This window comes from Ranitomeya variabilis, chromosome 1 (assembly GCF_051348905.1).
Source record: "Ranitomeya variabilis isolate aRanVar5 chromosome 1, aRanVar5.hap1, whole genome shotgun sequence".
Lineage (NCBI taxonomy): Eukaryota > Metazoa > Chordata > Amphibia > Anura > Dendrobatidae > Ranitomeya > Ranitomeya variabilis.
Genome location: NC_135232.1, coordinates 722,079,258 through 722,101,013, shown reverse-complemented (window position 1 = coordinate 722,101,013; position 21,756 = coordinate 722,079,258). Strand labels below are relative to the sequence as shown.

General features: G+C 47.2%; 1 protein-coding gene across 7 annotated transcripts in view; it reads left to right on the top strand.

Annotated features, from left to right (window-relative positions):
• The first annotated feature begins 336 nt into the window (after window positions 1-336).
• The window catches only part of EML5 (EMAP like 5), a 175,615-nt gene continuing 154,195 nt past the window's right edge, over window positions 337-21,756 (top strand). For 5 of the 7 annotated variants that reach the window (XM_077267584.1, XM_077267583.1, XM_077267582.1 and 2 more), the window contains exon 1: window positions 337-725. In XM_077267584.1, the coding sequence (XP_077123699.1) occupies window positions 529-725 (197 nt within the window). In that variant the 5' untranslated portion in view covers window positions 337-528. The remainder of the gene's footprint in view (window positions 726-21,756) is intronic. The other 2 variants (XM_077267586.1, XM_077267585.1) reach the window with 2 other exon arrangements.

Here is a 21,756-nt window from a genome sequence, read left to right as displayed (position 1 = left end):
GTAGGCTGTGTGCATAGACCATGGATCTGGTAAATGTTTGCATTATTTTTACATTGCTCACTTGCTCAGCCAATCTTCCGATCTGTATTCCCAGAGGCTGGTGTGACTTGCTGGGACCTATGCTTCCACAACCAGTGCTAGTTACAAATACCAGCTGTAGTACCATGCTCGTCACCGGTTGGCGACACTGGTGCGGACCCCCTGCCCTCCCAGATCTCAGATCAGTCGGCTAGGCGCTATCCCTTTAATGCTAAGGCCTGCCAATGAGACCTGATTGTGATTGGACTGCACAGACGTCAATCCTGCAGGACATCCAATCCGCCTTGAGCAGGGGGCGTTCCCGAGCAGCCGCCGCTCCGGCGCTCAGTGCAGGAGGCGGCGGTGGCTGCGGAGCTTCAGCACCAGGGACAGCGGCGGCGTCATGCCCGGAGCCCGCGGCGCGGAGCACAGCCATCCCCTCAGCCCCCACTGATGCTGCCTCAGCCCCTTACACCTGCCCGCCGTGTATGAGGAGATCACCGCGGGGACATGGCTGACAGAACGGCGCCCAACTGCCACCTCCGGCTGGAGTGGGTGTACGGCTACCGGGGCCACCAGTGCCGGAACAACCTGTACTATACGGCGGCCAAGGAGATCGTCTACTTCGTGGCGGGGGTCGGGGTGGTCTACAACACCCGGGAGCACAAACAGAAATTCTACCTGGGCCACAACGATGATATCATCAGGTACCGAGGAAGAAGGGGTTAACGGGGGGCAGAGCAGGAACAGACCAGACCCCTAACAGGCACCAGCCTAAAGAGACCCCTAACAGAGGCACCAGCCTAAAGAGACCCCTAACAGAGGCACCAGCCTAAAGAGACCCCTAACAGGCACCAGCCTAAAGAGACCCCTAACAGAGGCGCCAGCTTAAAGAGACCCCTAACAGGCACCAGCCTAAAGAGACCCCCTAACAGAGGCACCAGCCTAAAGAGACCCCTAACAGAGGCACCAGCCTAAAGAGACCCCTAACACAGGCACCAGCCTAAAGAGACCCCTAACAGAGGCGCCAGCTTAAAGAGACCCCTAACAGAGGCACCAGCCTAAAGAGACCCCTAACAGAGGCACCAGCCTAAAGAGACCCCTAACAGAGGCACCAGCCTAAAGAGACCCCTAACAGAGGCACCAGCCTAAAGAGACCCCTAACAGAGGCACCAGCCTAATGAGACCCCTAACAGAGGCACCAGCCTAAAGAGACCCCTAACAGAGGTACCAGCCTAAAGAGACCCCCTAACAGGCACCAGCCTAAAGAGACCCCTAACAGAGGCACCAGCCTAATGAGACCCCTAACAGAGGCACCAGCCTAAAGAGACCCCTAACAGAGGTACCAGCCTAATGAGACCCCTAACAGAGGCACCAGCCTAAAGAGACCCCTAACAGAGGCACCAGCCTAAAGAGACCCATAACAGAAGCGCCAGCCTAAAGAGACCCCTAATAGAGGCGCCAGCCTAATGAGACCCCTAACAGAGGCACCAGCCTAAAGACACCCCTAACAGAGGCACCAGCCTAAAGAGACCCCTAACAGAGGCAACAGCCTAATGAGACCCCTAACAGAGGCACCAGCCTAAAGAGACCCATAACAGAAGCACCAGCCTAAAGAGACCCCTAATAGAGGCGCCAGCCTAAAGAGACCCCTAACAGAGGCGCCAGCCTAAAGAGACCCCTAACAGAGGCACCAGCCTAAAGAGACCCCTAACAGAGGCAACAGCCTAATGAGACCCCTAACAGAGGCGCCAGCTTAAAGAGACCCCTAACAGAGGCGCCAGCCTAATGAGACCCCTAACAGAGGCACCAGCCTAATGAGACCCCTAACAGAGGCACCAGCCTAAAGAGACCCCCAACAGAGGCACCAGCCTAAAGAGACCCCTAACAGAGGCACCAGCCTAATGAGACCCCTAACAGAGGCACCAGCCTAAAGAGACCCCTAACAGAGGTACCAGCCTAAAGAGACCCCCTAACAGGCACCAGCCTAAAGAGACCCCTAACAGAGGCACCAGCCTAATGAGACCCCTAACAGAGGCACCAGCCTAATGACACCCCTAACAGAGGCACCAGCCTAAAGAGACCCCCTAACAGAGGCACCAGCTTAAAGAGACCCCTAACAGAGGCACCAGCCTAAAGAGACCCCTAACAGAGGCACCAGCCTAATGAGACCCCTAACAGAGGCAACAGCCTAATGAGACCCCTAACAGAGGCACCAGCCTAAAGAGACATCTAACAGGCACCAGCCTAAAGAAACCCCTAACAGAGGCACCAGGCTAAAGAGACCCCTAACAGAGGCAACAGCCTAAAGAGACCCCCTAACAGAGGCACCAGCCTAAAGAGACCCCTATCAGAGGCACCAGCCTAAAGAGACCCCTAATGAATAGACCACCTAATAGCTGTATCAATCCTCAATAGTGCCATCGATGGTGGCAGAGACCCCTAATAGCAGTACCGACACTCAATAGCACTCTCAATGTTTTCAGAGACCACTTAATAGCTGTATCAATCCTCAGTAGTGCCATTGACACTCAGAGACCCCCTAATAGCAGAACCAACCCTCAATAGTACCATTTGTGGTGGTAACTTATACCCAATTCAAGAGAGTCCAAAGACCGCAAGAGGGGGGCACGTGCCAATTAAGGTGTCCTTACTGGTTTCCCATCTGAGAGTGGCCAAAGACCAATAGGTGCATCCTGCCCCAACGGTGCCTTCTGTGGTGATACTTAGGTACAGGCCAAATAGAATATTCCCCTTCAAGGGATTCTTCATGGCACCCGAACAGCTGAGACCCCCTAGTAGTGATTATGTCTCCAAAAGTGTCTCCAAGGCTAATAATAATTATATAATGTAATCTATGGTTTATTAGAAGTTGTGGATAAGCTCATGCTGTATATTATAGGGGATATATTCTGTAGTCTGTGCTATATTATAATCTTTGAATACACAACTAGGGATAAATAGAGAAATGGAGGGCACCGCAAAAGACAGAGGGTTCACTGTGGGCTTGTAGCTGAACACAAAAAAAGAAAAAGAAAGATCATGCCCACATGAATAGGAACACCTCTATGATGGTATGAAAATATAGTTTTTATTAGATTTTGGCAAGAAACCTCAAAATACGCACACATGTGCACACAAAAAACACAACATAATGGTTAAAAACACTTAAAAAATGCAAATATGCAAAAACACTGCCCAAATATATGTATACATGTCATATCCCAAGGTGGGGAGAATGACAACCCACAAAACATAAACTTCCCACAATAGAATGACTACAATAGGCTGACTACACAGATGGAAATGACGCACAGATCAATATTGCAATACCATACATTCCCCTAATAAGGTGCATAATTATTGTGCAGAAAATGACAAAATTGTCAAGGCTTGACAGGCACCAGCCTAAAGAGACCCCTAACAGAGGCACCAGCCTAATGAGACCCCTAACAGAGGCACCAGCCTAATGACACCCCTAACAGAGGCACCAGCCTAAAGAGACCCCCTAACAGGCACCAGCCTAAAGAGACCCCTAACAGAGGCACCAGCCTAATGACACCCCTAACAGAGGCACCAGCCTAAAGAGACCCCTAACAGAGGTACCAGCCTAAAGAGACCCCCTAACAGGCACTAGCCTAAAGAGACCCCTAACAGAGGCACCAGCCTAATGACACCCCTAACAGAGGCACCAGCCTAAAGAGACCCCCTAACAGTATCATTACTTTCTTTCCCTGAGGAAGCCGCTATTTTGGCGGCGATACGCGTGGGAGCCTATCCCACACTCTGCTTCCCCATTGCACTACAAACCTTTTTACATGGCTTTGGACTGTGGGTATGACGGGGGTGTCCTTGCATATTGGATTGAGGTTGTGGGTCTATACGTTGTTTAGTTCCCCCTCTCCCTCCCCCCTCCCCCCTCCGCAGGTCCCATGTATACCATCATTGAGACATTCATATATACATATATGTTTGGTCATTCTTTCAAACTTTGAATTGTCTCATTTATCATTGGTACGCTCTTGTTTATATTCTTTACATTGGGCATAAGCCACGTATTCAAGCCTTGACAATTTTGTCATTTTCTGCACAATAATTATGCACCTTATTAGGGGAATGTATGGTATTGCAATATTGATCTGTGCGTCATTTCCATCTGTGTAGTCAGCCTATTGTAGTCATTCTATTGTGGGAAGTTTATGTTTTGTGGGTTGTCATTCTCCCCACCTTGGGATATGACATGTATACATATATTTTGGCAGTGTTTTTGCATATTTGCATTTTTTAAGTGTTTTTAACCATTATGTTGTGTTTTTTGTGTGCACATGTGTGCGTATTTTGAGGTTTCTTGCCAAAATCTAATAAAAACTATATTTTCATACCATCATAGAGGTGTTCCTATTCATGTGGGCATGATCTTTCTTTTTCTTTTTTTTTTGTAATCTTTGAATACAGCGCCTTGAAAAAGTCTTCATACCCCATGAACTTTTTCACAATTTATTACATTACACCCTGAGGCAGTGAGGGGGATCATATGCGAGGGTCGATATATATCCCCAGGATGCGGACGGAGTTTTATTAGACCCGCTGGAGTGCCGTGTATTCACAGCAGGACGCCTGTGAGTCACAAGGCAAAGTAAAAGTAAGCGTGGACCTGGTCAAGCTATTTGGCCAAGGCAACGTTCAGGAAAAACTGGTAAGGGCTTTTATTTTTGAAGTGGACTACAAGATGGTAGTGGGGCGGTCCGCTTCCTCCAAGCTGGGTCTTACAGGTGGCCCATGGCCACAGATTCCAATTAAAAACTCTTCAGTATAGGGTTTGAGCGTGTCAGTGTGTGTTTGCAAGTAGCAGAGCAGGTGGCTCTGCAGCGTCCAGCCTGTGTGTTAACACAGAGCCAAGAGCAGTGAACGCCTGGCACCCCGCAGCATGATACGGTGGTGCAGCCACCTTCGGCAACTGGTCTGGTGTACGGACTGTTGTGATGCCCCAGCTGCGATCTGGAGGACACCGTGTGCTGTGCACTGTGTGAGTTGTGTGGACATTAAACACGTTTGCTGTGAACTTTCCTGTGGTTCCTGCCTACCTGTCACACTGCACCAACCCCGCTGCACAAAAACCCACAAACTTAGATATATTTTATTTGGATTTTCTATGACACCAACGCAAAGTAACAATTATTTGCGTAAAGGATATTATATAAGGTTTTCTAAATTATTTAATAAATATAAATCAGATCAGTGTGAGGTGCATTTATATTCATCCCCCTGTAGTCTGATCCACCTAAATAAAATCCTGAGTGACCAATCGCCTCTAGAAGTCACATAATTAGTACATTGTTTCCCCCTGGATGTGATTTCTTCTCAGTGTAACTACAGCTGTTCTGTGAAGGCCTCAGAGGTTTCTGTGAGAACATTTGGGATCAAACAGCATCATGAAAACCAGGGAGCTCACCAGACAGGTTAGGGATAAATCTGTGAAGAGAAACGCAGGGTTAGGTTATAAAAAAGTAGCCCAAGCTCTGAATATCTCACGGAGCATCAATCCATCATCCAAAAATGGAAGGAGTATGGCACAACTGCAAACCTACCAAGACATGGCCGTCCACCTAACCTGACATCCCAAGTAAGGAGAGCAATAATCAAGAGAAGAGGCCAAAGGTCACTAGTGTAGCTGCTGAGATCCTCAGCTCAGGGGCGATGACTATTAGTCGTGTACTGCACAAATCTGGCCTCTATGGAAGAGTGGGAAACAGAAAGACATAAGAAGAAAGGGACACATCAAGAATGTGGAAAAAGGGGCTCTAATCAGAAGAGACCAAAGGAAAACTTTTTGGGCTAAATGCAAAATTCTATGTGTGGCGGAAAACTAACACTGGACATAACCCTGAAAACACCATCCCCATCGTCACACATGGTGATCGCAGCATCCTGCTGTGTGGAGGATTTTCTTCAGCAGAGGCAGGGAGCTAGTCAGAGTTGATGGAAGAAAACCTGTTAGAGGCTGCAGAATTCTTGAGATTGGGGTGTAACTTCAGCTTCCAGCAGGACAACAACCCTAAACATCCTGCCGGAGCTTATTATAGGGAGTATATTCTGTAGTCTGTAATATATTATAAGCTATGTGTCACCCTCATATCGAGCATAGGAGCACGGTTTCACTATGATTTGTGAGTCGGGGCCATGGTAAGAAGAGCTGACGCTCCCTTTCTCCCATTTGCTCTACGACCCCTGCGCTGTGATGCAGCCGCCGCCAGTGATGTGGTCAGTGCGAATATAAAACAACTACTTTGTGTGGTGACACTTTCCTGTCCCTTTGTAATTAGGCTCTTCCTGACTTCAAAGCAACATAGCCAAAGTCCTAGACTTTGTGGGACCACGAATCAGATATCAATATTGGGTTTTTAGTGACGGATGTAGGTTTTGTAGATATTGGAATCAAATTGTCTGCATTGTCGCGTAGCGCTGAACACAACACATTCACTTGCATCACAGGGTGGTTTGCGCATTAGCCCAGTATTAATATCGGCCAGGTGGATGGAGTTGTATATGACATGTTTCATGTATAGAAAGCTAAACTCATGATAGGAATCATGACATTAATATCTCTCGCCTGAGAACTCCAGGGGGCCAGAAATTCTTAAGATCAGTCATTCTATAATTTTTGGTACTTGAGCCCCTATCTTAGGTCACCAGGGGATGTCGGTGGGGGGGAGACTGGTACCTGATAAAAGGTTCTGGCCTAGATCCCATGTACACTGCTGGGCGATACAGAAGGCTGTAAGGACTGCTCCATTTTCTAAACGTAGAGCTCCCCTCCACAAGATCTGTGCTATTGCTATAACATCAGGTCTAGTAACTTTCTTTTGTTTATCCATTGTTTTTATATCACTGTACGTATATACAGTACTTTATTGTCCTGTCCCCTTTGTTACATCTCTAGTATATTTTTACAAGCGCAACCTAATTGTTGGATTAACTCTATAAAATGTAAAAGCTTTCCTCTTGCTCTATAAACCGCACCCCTGAAGCCTCGTGAGTAGTGTTGAGCATTCCGATACCGCAAGTATCGGGTATCGGCCGATACTTGCGGGTATCGGAATTCCGATACCGAGATCCGATACTTTTGTGGTATCGGGTATCGGTATCGAAACAACATTAATGTAATAATGTGTAAAAGAGAGAATTAAAATAAAAAATATTGCTATACTCACCTCTCCGACGCAGCCTGGACCTCAGCGAGGGAACCGGCAGCGTTGTTTGCTTAAAATTCGCGCGTTTACTTCCTTACTTGAAGTCCCGGCTTGTGATTGGTCGCGTGCCGCCCATGTGGCCGCGACGCGACCAATCACAGCAAGCCATGACGTAATTTTAGGTCCTTCAGGATTTTAAAATTACGTTCTGGCTTGTGATTGGTCGCGTCGCGGTCACATGGGCGACGCGACCAATCACAAGCCGTGACGTCACGGGAGGCTGGACACGCGCGCATTTTTCCCTTTGCAGAGAAGCAGCCTCAAGGCATGATTTTGCCACCCCCATGCTTCACAGTAGGTATGGTGTTCTTTGGATGCAACTCAGCATTCTGTCTCCTCCAAACATGATGAGTTTTGTTTCTACCAAACAGTTCTACTTTGGTTTGATCAGACCATATGGCATTCTCCCAATACTCTTTGGGATAATCCAAATGCTTTCTAGCAAACTTCAGACCGGCCCGGACATGTACTGGCTTAAGCAGAGGGACACGTCTGGCACTGCAGGATCTGAGTCCCTGGCGGCGTAGTGTGTTACTGATGGTAGCCTTTGTTACGGTGGTCCCAGCTCTATGCAGGTCATTTACTAGGTCCCCCCATGTGGTTCTGGGATTTTTGCTCACCAATCTTGCGATCATTTTGACCCCACAGGGTGAGATCTTGCGTGGAGCCCCAGATCGAGGGAGACTATCAGTGGTCTTGTATGTCTTCCATTTTTCCAACAGTTGATCAACCAAGCTGCTTGTCTATTGCAGATTCAGTCTTCCCAGCCTGGTGCAGGACTACAATTTTATTTCTGGTGTTTTTTGACAGCTCTTTGGTCTTCACCATAGTGGAGGTTGGAGTGTGACTGTTTGAGGTTGTGGACAGGTGTCTTTTATACTGATAATCAGTTCAAACAGGTGTCCTTACTACAGGTAATGAGTGGAGGACAGAGGAGCCTCTTAAAGGGAACCTGTCACCCTCAAAATCGAAGGTGAGCTAGTCCCACCGGCATCAGGGGCTTATCTACAGCATTCTGGAATGCTGTAGCTAAGCCCCCAATGTAACCTGAAAGATGAGAAAAAGAGGTTAGATTATACTCACCCAGGGGCGGTTCCTGTACGATGGGCGTCGCGGTCCGGTCCGGGGCCTCCCATTTTCTTACGATGACGTCCTCTTCTTGTATTCACGCTACGGATCCGGCGAAGGCGTACTTGTCTGCCCTATTAAGGGCAGAGCAAAGTACTGCATTGCGCAGGCGCCGGGCCTCTCTGACCTTTCCCGGCGCCTGCGCATTGCAGTACTTTGCTCTGCCCTCAACAGGGCAAACAAAGTACGCCTGCGCCAGAGCCGCAGCGGGACTACAAGAAGAGGACATCATCATAAGAAGATGGGAGGCCCCGGACCGGACCACGACGCCTATCGGACCGGACCGCAGCGGGACCGCCCCTGGGTGAGTATTATCTAACCTCTTTTTCTCATCTTTCAGGATACATCGGGGGCTTATCTACAGCATTCCAGAATGTTGTAGATAAGCCCCTGATGCTGGTGGGCTTAGCTCACCTTCGATTTTGGGGGTGACAGGTTCCCTTTAAAGAAGAGGTTACAGGTCTGTAAGAGCCAGAAATCTTGCATGTTTTTAGGTGACCAAATACTTATTTTTCCACCATAATTTGCAAAATAAATCTTGCCAAATCAGACAAGGTGATTTTCTGGATTTGTTTTCTCATTTTGACTCTCATAGTTGTGGTCTACCTATGATGTCAATTACAGGCCTCTCTCATCTTTTTAAGGGAGAGAACTTGCACAATTGGTGACTGACTAAATACTTTTTTCCCCACTGTATCTGTACACTTTGCTTCTTTCTGTAACCTGTGGGTGTACAAATGTTGTGTGACTGCAGGTCTCATCGTTATAGCTAGGCTGCAGCTTTTGGGAAGATGCTGGGAGTGTTGTTTCCCCATAGCCGGAGCTCCGCAGGCTGCAGAGCGGTGTATGTGAGCTGCTGCGCTGTATGTGCAAGCGCTGCAGAACGTGTATACAGGACATATAGGATGTCTGTATCTCCGTGCGCTCCTGCCCCTGTATACATATAACATGTGATGGAGGCACAGGGGGATTGTGTGGCCTCCTCACAGCTGGTGTGCAGAGCCCAGACTGCTCCCGTGTATAAGGTTACTGCCGCACACAGATCACTTTACTGCTGCCTAACCGCACACAGGTCTATCCGCCCATCTATCTATCTAGCTATCTATCTATCTGTGACCACACAGCATTTTATGTCAACCAGACATCTATTTTCAGAAAGCACGGAGTAATATGTTATCTATATGTTGACTTTTAAATTTATGCGTTTGTTCTGTTGCTCAAGAGCCATACACTGTTGTCATATGAGTGTTAAATGTTGATTTTTCATATTTTTGAATGGCTAATGTTTGCCTCTTATATCAGCTCCTACAATTTATTGTCTGCTATTTTTGCAAGACAGTGAAGCAGGGTCATTGAACAATGGATTGGTCCTGTGGCTTGTTGTCTTGCAAGACAGAGGAGTAAAACTATGCAAATTGATTAAATAGTCAAACAATACGAGTTAATCTTATCACATCTTCCTCTTGACCTCTGGATACGGGCTTGAAGGACAACAGTTGTGAGCTTCATAAATGCTATATGCCTCTAACAATATATATCCGAACAGCCAAGAGATCTAGAGATCCAAAGAACCAGAGACTCTTTACAAAACCACAGCCAGGAACACTCTACAGCAGTGTTCCCCAACTTCGGTCCTTAAGAGCCACCAACAGGTCATGTTTAGAGGATTTCCTTAGCATTGCACAGGTTATTGAATGCTTGCCTGTCCAGGTGATGCAATTATCACCTGTGCAATACTAAGGAAATCCTGAAAACATGACCTGTTGGTGGCTCTTGAGGACTGGAGTTGGGGAACACTGCTCTACAGGATAGCTGCCAGATCATGGCTCCATCACGATGGAAAAGGATGTGACATTGTACAAGATGCCATCGTAGAGGACCACGACCCCGACTGAAAGAATACAGATCTGCTTTATTGACCATCACTGAACCATGTATACGTTTGGGATAGTAAGGATATGGACCCACCGGTCACATGAGCCCCATGGAAATGTTCGGAGAAGCCAGATGTGACCCTCTGGTCTCCTGACCTTGTATCTCACTGGACTTTCATCTTCCTAAGCTTGTCGTTACCTCCTCTCTGTGTCTGCCACAGGTGGGGTAGTCGGCCTTGGAAGCTCTGAAGTCACAGCTGCTCTTATCCTGGCGAGTGAGTCAGTGGAAGGCTGAGACTCTGTAATTTGCACCATCGTGGGTGTCTTGCTGGGACTGTTTTGTGGTTCAATAAATTATTGTCACACTGCTTTACCCTCAGCTTGTGTTATCTGAGTAGTATTACGCCCATGGTAAAAGGAGAGCGGGCGTTCTGTAGGATGATCCCTGGTCCATGTGGTTTCGGCTAATGGACCAGGGCACCCGCTGATACCCCGTGTTTCCACACAATGTATCTGTATCTATGTCTGTCTTTCTTGATATGACTGCACTTCTTGTGTTAGGACAGACACAGGACTCAGTTGATTACTCCCTTCACCCTCGGGCCCTGGCTGTTAGGGTCCCATTGATCTGAGGTCTGTAAACTCCTCGGGCCAAGTTTTGGTGGCCGGGATCCTCCTTGTGGACGACTTTTCCGATAGAGAGTCCCTAGTAAATGTTTCTGTAATGATCTGAAGGGAACCCGACACGTATGTGCAGTGCATCCAGCAACCATGACAGTGCTGTAATCCTTCATTCTTCCTCTGGGGGCGCTGCAAGGATTGAGCACATATTGCCACTGATTGCTGGGGGCCCCGGGAGCTGATTTCTTATTTTCCACTTGTGTGCAATGATTATAGATTCTCATTGTCTGATTGATTTGACATTGTCAAGTGGTTGCTGTCTGTGAATGGTGTTATGGCTGCCAGCGAAGGTGCACTGTGCTCTGCCATCATGTCCTTAGCCCGGGCACAAAACTCAGACATCATATTGTGCCCAATGTCCGTGCAGAGATGACTTATGGCCAGGGTGGTGGACATCCATTGTAACTGTAAGAATGAATCCACAGTGTCAAATTTCACCCTGTGAAGAATGGCGTTGTAGTAAATGTAGTCGTCTGCCATATGCACAAGCACACGGTCCGAGTACAGCATGTTATGATCGCAATATATGTGAACAGAGCAAGAATAGTACCCGGGCGAGCCACATGACTGCTCACACCATCACACAGCACTGTGCAAACAGGACGGAGACTGTTTACATGCAGGGTGTTATGTGAGCTCAACGCCACAAAAGGTTCAAAACCAGAGAAAACACCTGAATTAGCAAACCACAAACCCTCAATTCATCACACCAGTAAATTGTCAAATCGAAGATGCTTAATTTATCATGGGTATTACAATTTAGGTGTCAAATAAGTGAGGGGTGTGGTCTGGGGTCTGATAATTTAGGGGTCTGGGTCTGATAAAGTATGGCTAATTAGTGAGGGGTTTGACAATTTTGGATCTGGTCTGGGGTCTGATAATTTGGAGGTCTAGGGTACGATAAATGAGGAGTTTGTTAATTTAGGGTTTGGTCTAGGGCGTGATAATTTAGAAGTCCAATAGTTTACGAGCTGGGGTCTGATATTGTCGGGTCTGGGCTGGGTCTAGCAATATAGTGGTCTGTTCTAGGGTCTGATATTTTCTGGTCCGGGCCGGGTCTAATAATATAGTGGTCTGTTCTAGGGTCTGATATTATCGGGTTCAGGATGGGTCTAATAATATAGTGGCCTGTTCTAGGGTCTGATATTGTCGGGTCCGGACCGGGTCTAATAATATAGTGGTCTGTTCTAGGGTCTGATATTGTCGGGTCCGGGCTGGGTCTAATAATATAGTGGTCTGTTCTAGGGTTTGATATTGTCAGGTTCGGGCCGGGTCTAATAATATAGTGGTCTGTTCTAGGGTCTGACATTATCGGGTCCGAGCCGGGTCGAATTGTCACAGGTGTGTCGGAGGCTGCAGACAGTCGCACAGCATCTGGCTGCAGAAGGTCTCTGCGGTTGGCTTTGCAAATGCCTTCCTATTCCTTCAAACTCTTAGACCCAGCAGCAACCTCTGCCCGGGTCTAATTGCCACACCTGGATTGAGTGTTTATAGACTCCCAGTCTGCTTCTGGGAATCGCCGATGATATTTCCATTTCCCCCTGTTGAGGCTTAGAGCTATAGCGGTCAGCTGTCTTCCTCTTTGGTGGTGCTGGAGGACATCTGTGTTACCTCACTGAGTGTACTCAAGCTATGTGTTTCTCTTGTTTGTCTAGCCAAGCTGTCTTTAGTTATAGTGGGGATTGACTAGTGCATACCCCGTCCTCCCCTAAGCAGGTCTTATTGCCAGGGTCAGGCAGGGATTAGGTTCCTGCTCAGCGATAGGTGCAGAATCTATATAGGGTCGTTTAGGGCAGACAGGGTGACTTTAGTTCTGCCTAGGGGTCCCCACTTCCCACTTCCCTAGTGTTGGGCTCCCTTCCTCTCATCCCTTCGTGTTGCACTTAGTCTTTCCTACACTGTGCGTGACATTATCACCATCCATGCATATTTAAAGGGAACCTGTCACCCCCTGAAAGATAAGAAAAACAGGTTATATTATACTCACCCAGGGGTGGTCCCGGTTCGGTTCAGGTCCGATGGGTGTCGCGGTCTGGGTCCGGCGCCATCTTCATGCGATGACGTCCTCTTCTTTTCTTCCTGCTGCGGCTCCTGCGCAGGCGTACTTTCTCTGCCCTTTCCCGGCGCCGGGAAAGGTCAGAGAGGCCCGGCGCCTGCGCACTGAAGTACTTTGCTCTGCCCTCCACAGGGCAGATTAAGTACGCCTGCGCAGCTGCCGCGGCAGGAAGAAAAGAGGACGTCATCGCATGAAGATGGGAGGCGCCGGACCCGGACAGTGACTCCCATCGGACCCGAACCGAATCGGGACCGCCCCTGGGTGAGTATAATCTAACTTGTTTTTCTTATCTTTCTGGGTACATCGGGGGCTTATCTACAGCATTACTGAATGCTTTAGATAAGCCCCTGATGCCGTTGGCTGCAGCTCATTCTCAAATTTTGGGATGACAGGTTCCCTTTAAGGAAAAAAAAATCTGCCATGTGGTTTTATTTGTGTCTGTTTTTTGGGTGTGTTTTTTATTCTTCTCCCTTAGTATGGATCCAGTCGCAGGGGTGACAGAGCAGCTACGCTGTCTCTTTTCTGGAGGTGAATGACCTCCTTTATGAGGTTCAGCGACAGCGGCTGCAGGTCACTGATGTTGGGATCTCTGCAGGTAGGCCGGTCCCACCTGGACCCAAGGTTGCTCTACCAGACAGGTTTCCTGGAGAAAGAGACAAGTTTTTTGTGTTTAAGGAAGCTTTCAAACTTTAAACTTCATCCTCACTCCTTCTGGCTCTAGCCCTTATCTATGATGAACCTTACCGAGTTGCCTTGGCTGAGTCCACGTTGCATCGCCTTCAACAGGGGGTCGGTCAGTGGAGATGTATAGCTCAGAATTCCGCAGGTGGGCAACTGATACTAAGTGGAATGACCTGTCCCTCAGAAGCCAATTTCTTCAGGGTCTCACTGAAAGGTTGAAGGATGCATTAGCAGTGGACGAAACCCCAGAGTCCTTTGAGGCTGCTTTGTTGTTGGCTATACGTGTTGCCAGACACCTTCGGGATAGGTGGGTGAGACAACCTGTCCCGGAGACTCTTATTTGGGGTATTGCCCCTTTGCCAGGGGAGCAGTCTAGCGGTGAATCCATACGGGAGAGGGTGGAAGAACCCATAAAGTTAGGGGGTGCCTCTATATTGTAAATTTCCCGTGTTGTTTGCAAAAAAGGGTGTGTGGGGTTTTTTTGTGGAAAAAAGGGACTTTTTATTGGGGTCTGTCCTTTGATGCCTAAACAAAGGGAGACTCGTTTAACCCTTGGTAGTCTGGAGTGGAAGAAGCAAGCAAGGTGTGCATCTATCGTCAACCTGCAGTTCCTGGTTTGTCCTGACAACAGAGGTGGTGCTGGAGAGCAAAACCAAGGAGATTTCTGTGTTTGTTGACAGTGGAGCTGTAGTGAGTATGGTTGATACTGAGTTTGCCAGAACCCACGGGCTGGTTTTCTGTGCTTTAGCCATCGACTCAGCGCCACTTGCACAGAAAGCTCTGATTCAGATTGTACATAATGTAAAGGTACCTTCACACGAAGCGACGCTGCAGCGATAGCGACAACGATGCCGATCGCTGCAGCGTCGCTGTTTGATCGCTGGGGAGCTGTCACACAGACCGCTCTCCAGCGACCAACGATGCCGAGGTCCCCGGGTAACCAGGGTAAACATCGGGTTGCTAAGCGCAGGGCCGCGCTTAGTAACCCGATGTTTACCCTGGTTACCAGCGTAAAAGTAAAAAAAACAAACAGTACATACTCACCTGCGCGTCCCCCAGCGTCTGCTTCCTGACACTGACTGAGCTCCGGCCCTAACAGCAGAGCGGTGACGTCACCGCTGTGCTTTCACTTTCACTTTAGGGCCGGTGCTCAGTAAGTGTCAGGAAGCAGACGCTGGGGGACGCGCAGGTGAGTATGTGCTGTTTGTTTTTTTTACTTTTACGCTGGTAACCAGGGTAAACATCGGGTTACTAAGCGCGGCCGTGCGCTTAGCAACCCGATGTTTACCCTGGTTACCAGTGTAAAATATCGCTGGTATCGTTGCTTTTGGTGTCAAACACAACGATACACGGCGATCGGACGACTAAATAAAGTTCTGGACTTTATTCAGCGACCAGCGACATCACAGCAGGATCCTGATCGCTGCTGCGTGTCAAACGAAACGATATCGCTAGCGAGGACGCTGCAACGTCACAGATCGCTAGCGATATCGTTACAAAGTCGTTTCGTGTGAAGGTACCTTAAGACTGAGGGTGGGGTTGGTTTATTGTGAGATAATTCCTTACTATGTCCTGGACGGTCTTCCCACCCCAATTGTATTGGGTCTTCCCTGGTTAGTGAAACATACTGTAATCCGTTGGTTCATTGGCAAGCCAGGGAGGTCATTGAGTGGGGGGATTACTGTCATGAGAACTTTTTAAATATTTCTCTTTCTTCAGTCTCTGCAGCAAGGGGGGGGAACCTCAGGCCCCAGGGCCATTTACGGCCCTCGATGACCTTTTATCAGGCCGCCAAGCAGATTCTCAGGGACCGCATTCTTGGGCAGGGAGCGGTATTTTTATTGCCACAAGTTCATTAATTTCTTCTTGCTCTGTTAGCCCACACAGTGTTCACTACTGAATATTGAAGGACATGCAATGAAAGATTATGTCCTGACTCCAGTGCCAGGGTCAGGATGTACTTTGTGGGCGGAGTTTGTACGGCCCTCGAAGGATGGTATAAATATCCAAATGGCCCTTCGCAAAAAAAAGATTCCCCACCCCTGCTCTACAGAAACCTTACCTGCTTTTTGTCTGGGTTTGAGTACATATTTTCTGAGAGGGGGTGTCACGATTTGCCTTCTATTAACTGTCCTATTAACCTGACCCCCGGAGCTAAACTACCAAAGTCCAGACTGTATAATCTTTCTGGTCCTGAGAGATAAGCCATGAAGGATTTCATTGTGGAGAGTCTGAAGAAGGGACATATCAGACCCTCATCTTCGCCCATGGAGGCAGGGTTCTTCTTCGTGAAGAAAAAAGATGGCGGTCTACATCCCGGTTCTGATTCCTGATATGTTGAGGATTGTGGGAGCTAAGGTGTTTTCCAAGTTGGATTTAAGGGGGCCTCAACTTGGATAGAATCAGAGAAGGGGATGAACGGAAGACGGGGTTGAATACCCGAGGGGCATTTCGAGAGTGTGGTCATGCCTTTTGGTGTGACCAATGCACCTGCGGTATTCCACCATTTCATTAGCGATATTTTCCATCATTTGGTGGGCAGGTTTGTGGTGGTCTATCTAGATCAGGGGTCCTCAAACTACGGCCCCCGGGACACATGCGGCCACCTGAGGACATTTATCCGGCCCCTGGACCAGGCCGACATTGAACTTCACTACAGTTCAATGCTGTTGGGCCCTGTAATCGTGGGCAGAACGGTGAGGAAAGGCGATGCGCGGCCCTCCGTATGCAGCACAGACTACGTAATTGTCATCATGCGGCCTGCGCGGCCTGATGACGTCATGCAGAAGAAGATGGAGCCGAGCGGGCGCCTCTTCAGAGCAGCGGGGGACATAGGTGAGTACTGGTATTTTTTTTTTTTTTACCGCCGGGTCCGGTCTATCATGCCAACTGGGGAACTATGCTGCCTATTGCGTACATTTACCTGCCTATTGGGGACATTTACCTACCTGTTGGGGACATTTACCTGCCTATTGGGGACTATGCTGCTTATTGGGGACATTTATCTGCCTATTGGGGACATTTACCTGCCTATTGGGGACCTATGCTGCCTATTGGGGACATTTACCTGCCTATTTGGGACTATGCTGCCTGTTGAGGACATTTACCAGCCTATTGGGGACTATACTGCCTATTGGGGACCTATGCTGCCTATTGAGGACATTTACCTGCCTATTGGGGACATTTACCAGCCTATTGGGGACTATACTGCCTATTGGGGACATTTACCTGCCTATTGGGGACTATGCTGCCTATTGGGGACATTTACCTGCCTATTGAGGACATTTACCAGCCTATTGAGGACTATACTGCCTATTGGGGACATTTACCTGCCTATTTGGGACTATGCTGCCTGTTGAGGACATTTACCAGCCTATTGGGGACTATACTGCCTATTGGGGACCTATGCTGCCTATTGAGGACATTTACCTGCCTATTGGGGACATTTACCAGCCTATTGGGGACTATACTGCCTATTGGGGACATTTACCTGCCTATTGGGGACTATGCTGCCTATTGGGGACATTTACCTGCCTATTGAGGACATTTACCAGCCTATTGAGGACTATACTGCCTATTGGGGACTTATGCTGCCTATTGGGGACATTTACCAGCCTGTTGGGGACTATACTGCCTATTGGGGACTTATGCTGCCTATTGAGGACACTTACCTGCCTATTCGGGACTATGCTGCCTATTGGGGACATTTACCTGCCTATTGGGGACTATACTGCCTATTGGAGACATTTACATGCCTATTGGGGACATTTACCAGCCTATTGGGGACTATACTGCTTATTGGGGACGTATGCTGCCTATTGAGGACATTTACCTGCCTATTGGGGACTATACTGCCTATTGGAGACATTTACATGCCTATTGGGGACATTTACCAGCCTATTGGGGACTATACTGCTTATTGGGGACGTATGCTGCCTATTGAGGACATTTACCTGCCTATTGGGGACTATGCTGGCTAATGGGAACTATGCTGCCTATTTGTGACTATGCTGCCTTTTGGGGACCTATACTGCTTATTGGGGACATTTACCTGCATATTGGGGACCAATGCTGTCTATTGGGAACATTTACCTGCCTATTGGGGACTATGCTGTCTATTGGGGACATTTATCTGCCTATTGGGGACTATGCTGCCTATTGCGGACATTTACCTGCCTATTGGGGACATTTACCAGCCTTGGGAACTATGCTGCCTATTGGTGACTATGCTGCCTATTGGGGACCTATGCTGCCTATTAGGGACATTTACCAGCCTATTAGGAACTATGCTGCCTATCGGGAACTATGCTGCCTATTGAGGACATTTACCTGCCTATTGGGGTCTGTGCTGCCTATTGGGGACATTTACCTGCCTATTGGGGACTATGCTGCCTGTTGGGGATATTTACCTGCCTATTGGGGACATTTACCTGCCTATTGGGGACTATGCTGCCTATTGAGGACATTTACCTGCCTATTGGGAACATTTAACTGCCTATTGGGGGCATTTACCTGCCTATTAGGGACCTGTGCTTCCTATTGAGGAACTATGCTGCCTATTGGGGACATTTCCCTGCCTACTGGGGTCTATGCTGCCTATTAGGGACTATGCTGCCTATTGGGGACCTTTGCTGCCTATTGGGGACATTTACCTGCCTATTGGGGACTATGTTGCTTATTGGGGCCGGTGCTGCCTATTGGGGACTTGCACTGCCTATTGGGGACATTTTCCTGCCTATTGGGGACTTTTGCACCACACCAGTCTGAGCCTGAGGTAAAAGCAGAGTTCCACCAATATGGGCACTGGTGAGGCTGAAATGATATGGACTGGCAAGGCTGCATTGATTTGCACTGATCAGACTGCGTTGATGGGCAGTGCAGTCTGTATGTCTCTGTGTGGGCAATTTTATTGCTGGTATATTGTTTTTGTAGCGTATATACAGCTGTGGCAAAAAATAAGAGAGCACTGCACAGTTTTATAAAAATCAGCTTCTCCATTCCAATATCCGTTGAATTCCAACCAGGGTACACCTCATTCTACTTAATGTGCTTCTGATTAGGTGATCACCTGAACCAAATCTTATTTAACGAAGGAAAGTATTAAAAACCCTGCTGTGGAGTTCACAATCCTCTTGTAATAGGAGTGGAAGGTAAAACAAGTGCTAGTAATATCCGAAAAGTAATAGGAATGAAAAAATAACTTTTAACCATGTGAAAGGAGTTGAAAAGAAAAGTCTTGAGTGAGGAAAAGAAGGGCCAAATTCTGGCTTTACTAGCAGAGGGACACAGTGAGCAACATGTTGCCTCCATCCTTAACATTTCTAAGACTGCAGTCCATTACAACAAGGTCAAGCAGCAGACATTGGGGACAACAAAGCTACAGACCGGCAGAGGGCGAAAACGACTCTCCACTGACCGAGATGACAGTCATCTTATTCGAATGTCACTCAGCAACCACAGGAGGACATCAAGTAACCTACAAAAAGAATGGCAAATGGCAGCTGGGGCGAAGTGCACGGCAAGAACAGTTGGTAACAGGCTCCTAGAGGCAGGACTCCAGTCATGTAAAGCTAGAAAAAAAGCTTTTCATCAATGAGAAGCAAAGGAGAGCGAGGCTGAAGTTTGCCAAAGACCTTAAGGATTGGACCATAGAGGACTGGAGTAAGGTAATCTTCTCTAATGAGTCTAATTTTCAGCTTTGTCCAACACCTGGTCGTCTAATGGTTAGACAGAGACCTGGAGATGCGTACATGCCACAGTGTCTTGCACCCACTGTGAAATTTGGTTGAGGATAGGTGATGATCTGGGGATGCTTCCGCAAGGCTGGAATTGGGCAGATTAGTCTTTGCGAAGGACGTATGAATCAAGCCGCATACAAGGTTATCCTAGAAAAACTGTTGATTCCTTCTGCTCAGGCAATGTTCCCCAACTCTGAGGACTGTTTTTTACCAGCAGGACAATGCACCGTTCCACACAGCTAGGTCAATCAAGGTGTGGATAAAGGACCACCACATCAAATCCCTGCCATGGCCAGCCCAATCTCCAGACCTGGACCCCATTGAAAACCTTTGGAATGTAATCAAGAGGAAGATGGATAGTCACAAGTTATCAAACAAAGAAGAACTGCTTAAACTTTTGTACCAGGAGTGGCATAAGGTCACCCAAGAGCAGTGTGAAAGACTGGTGGAAAGCATGCCAGGATGCATGAAAGCTGTGATTAAAAATCATGGTTATTCCACAAAATATTGATTTCTGAACTCGTCCTGAGTTAAAACATTAGTATTGTTGTTTCTGAATGATGATGAATTTGTTTCTTTGCATTATTTGAGGTCTGCAAGCAATGCATTTTTTTGTTATTTTGACCATTTCTTATTTTCAGAAAATAAATACAAAATGTATTGCTTGGAACTTCGGAGACATGTTGTCAGTAGAATAAATAGAATAAAAGAACAATTTACATTTTACTCACAAATATACATATGAAGAGAAAAATCAGACAAACTGAAAATTTTGCACTGTTCTCTTAATTTTTGCCAGAGCTGTATATTGGTATTTTACTAATAGCATTTTTGAACCCCTAGGAAACAATGACATCAAGAAAGAGAAAAATTGACTCGGAGTGTAGGATATTGAAAGAACAGTGGATTTGTGATGATTTTTTCTTGCAGTACAAGGAAAGAGCTGTGTGTTTGATATGCCAGAATGTAGTGTCTGTGTTCAAAGAATACAATTTGCGTTGACCCTATCAAACTCAACATAAAGATTAATATGATTGTTTGGTCGGAGAAGTTAGAAAAGATAAAATATTAAAACTGAAAAATACATTGACAACTCAGCAAAATATGGCTTTGTGAAGCAGAAGCAGCTAAATATTTCATCACTGCGAGCAAGTTTTTTCAAGTTACCAATAGGGATGAACGAGTATACTCTTTGCTCGGGTTTTCCCGAGCACCCTTGGGTGGTCTCCGAGTATTTGTAAGTGCTCAGAGATTTAGTTTTCGTTGCCTTAGCTGCATGATTTACAGCTGATAGACAGCTTGATTACATGTGGGGATTCCCTAGCAACCAGGCAACCCCCACATGTACTTATGCTGGCTAACAGATGTAAATCATTCAGCTGCAGCAAGAAAAACTAAATCTCCGAACAGTTACAGATACTCGGAGATCACCCGAGCGTGCTTGGGGAAACCCGAGCAACGAGTACACTCGCTCATCACTAGTTACCAAGCTAATAGTGTGCACTGGCAGACCATTCGTGGAGGGAGAATTTGTTAAAGAATGCCTTCTTTCTGTTGCCAAAAAGATGTGTCCAGAGAAGGACGATTTATTTAGTACAGTGAGTCTTTCAGGGCCTACAATTACCAGAAGGATTGAAGAAATGGGAGACAATTTGCATCAGAATTTGCAAAACTCGGCAAAAAAAAGTTCCTATTTTTCCTATCCGAGCTAAATGTTGCCTATGAAGATGTTCTGTACCACCCAGAAGTCCGTTGGCTGAGTCTTGAAACATTTCTATGACTTCCACAGATTACAGCTTTTCTGCTTTCAAAAAACAAAGAAGTACCAGAGCTCAATGATGCAGATTAGAAATGGCACCTTGCCTTTCTGACAGATGTAACGGAGTTACTTAACAGTTTCAATGTGCAACTTCAAGGAAAGGGGGATCTCATCTGTGATATGTAATCACATGTGAAAGCATTTGAAGTAAAATTAGGTCTCCTAATCAGGACTTCCTAAAAAGAATGAAGAAAAGGAATAAATAAAAGGAATGAACATAACTTATGAGTCCAAAGATATGGAAAGGTGTTATAGATGTCAGGACTCTGAACATTTTTTATTACCTTTTTGTGCATTACTGCCCTTTTCCAAGATGGCGTCTTTGGTCTCATGTGCACTGTGTCTTCCTGCTATAAAACTCCACCCCAGCCTTCAGTCTGTGCTAGAGTATTCTGCCTTGCATCCAGCTCCTGACCTCTGGTGACTCCAAGGCTTTATACCTGCTCCTGTGAACCTGTGGGGTTATCCTGCTACTCTGCTCTGAGTTCCTGCTGCATACACCAGTTCCAGT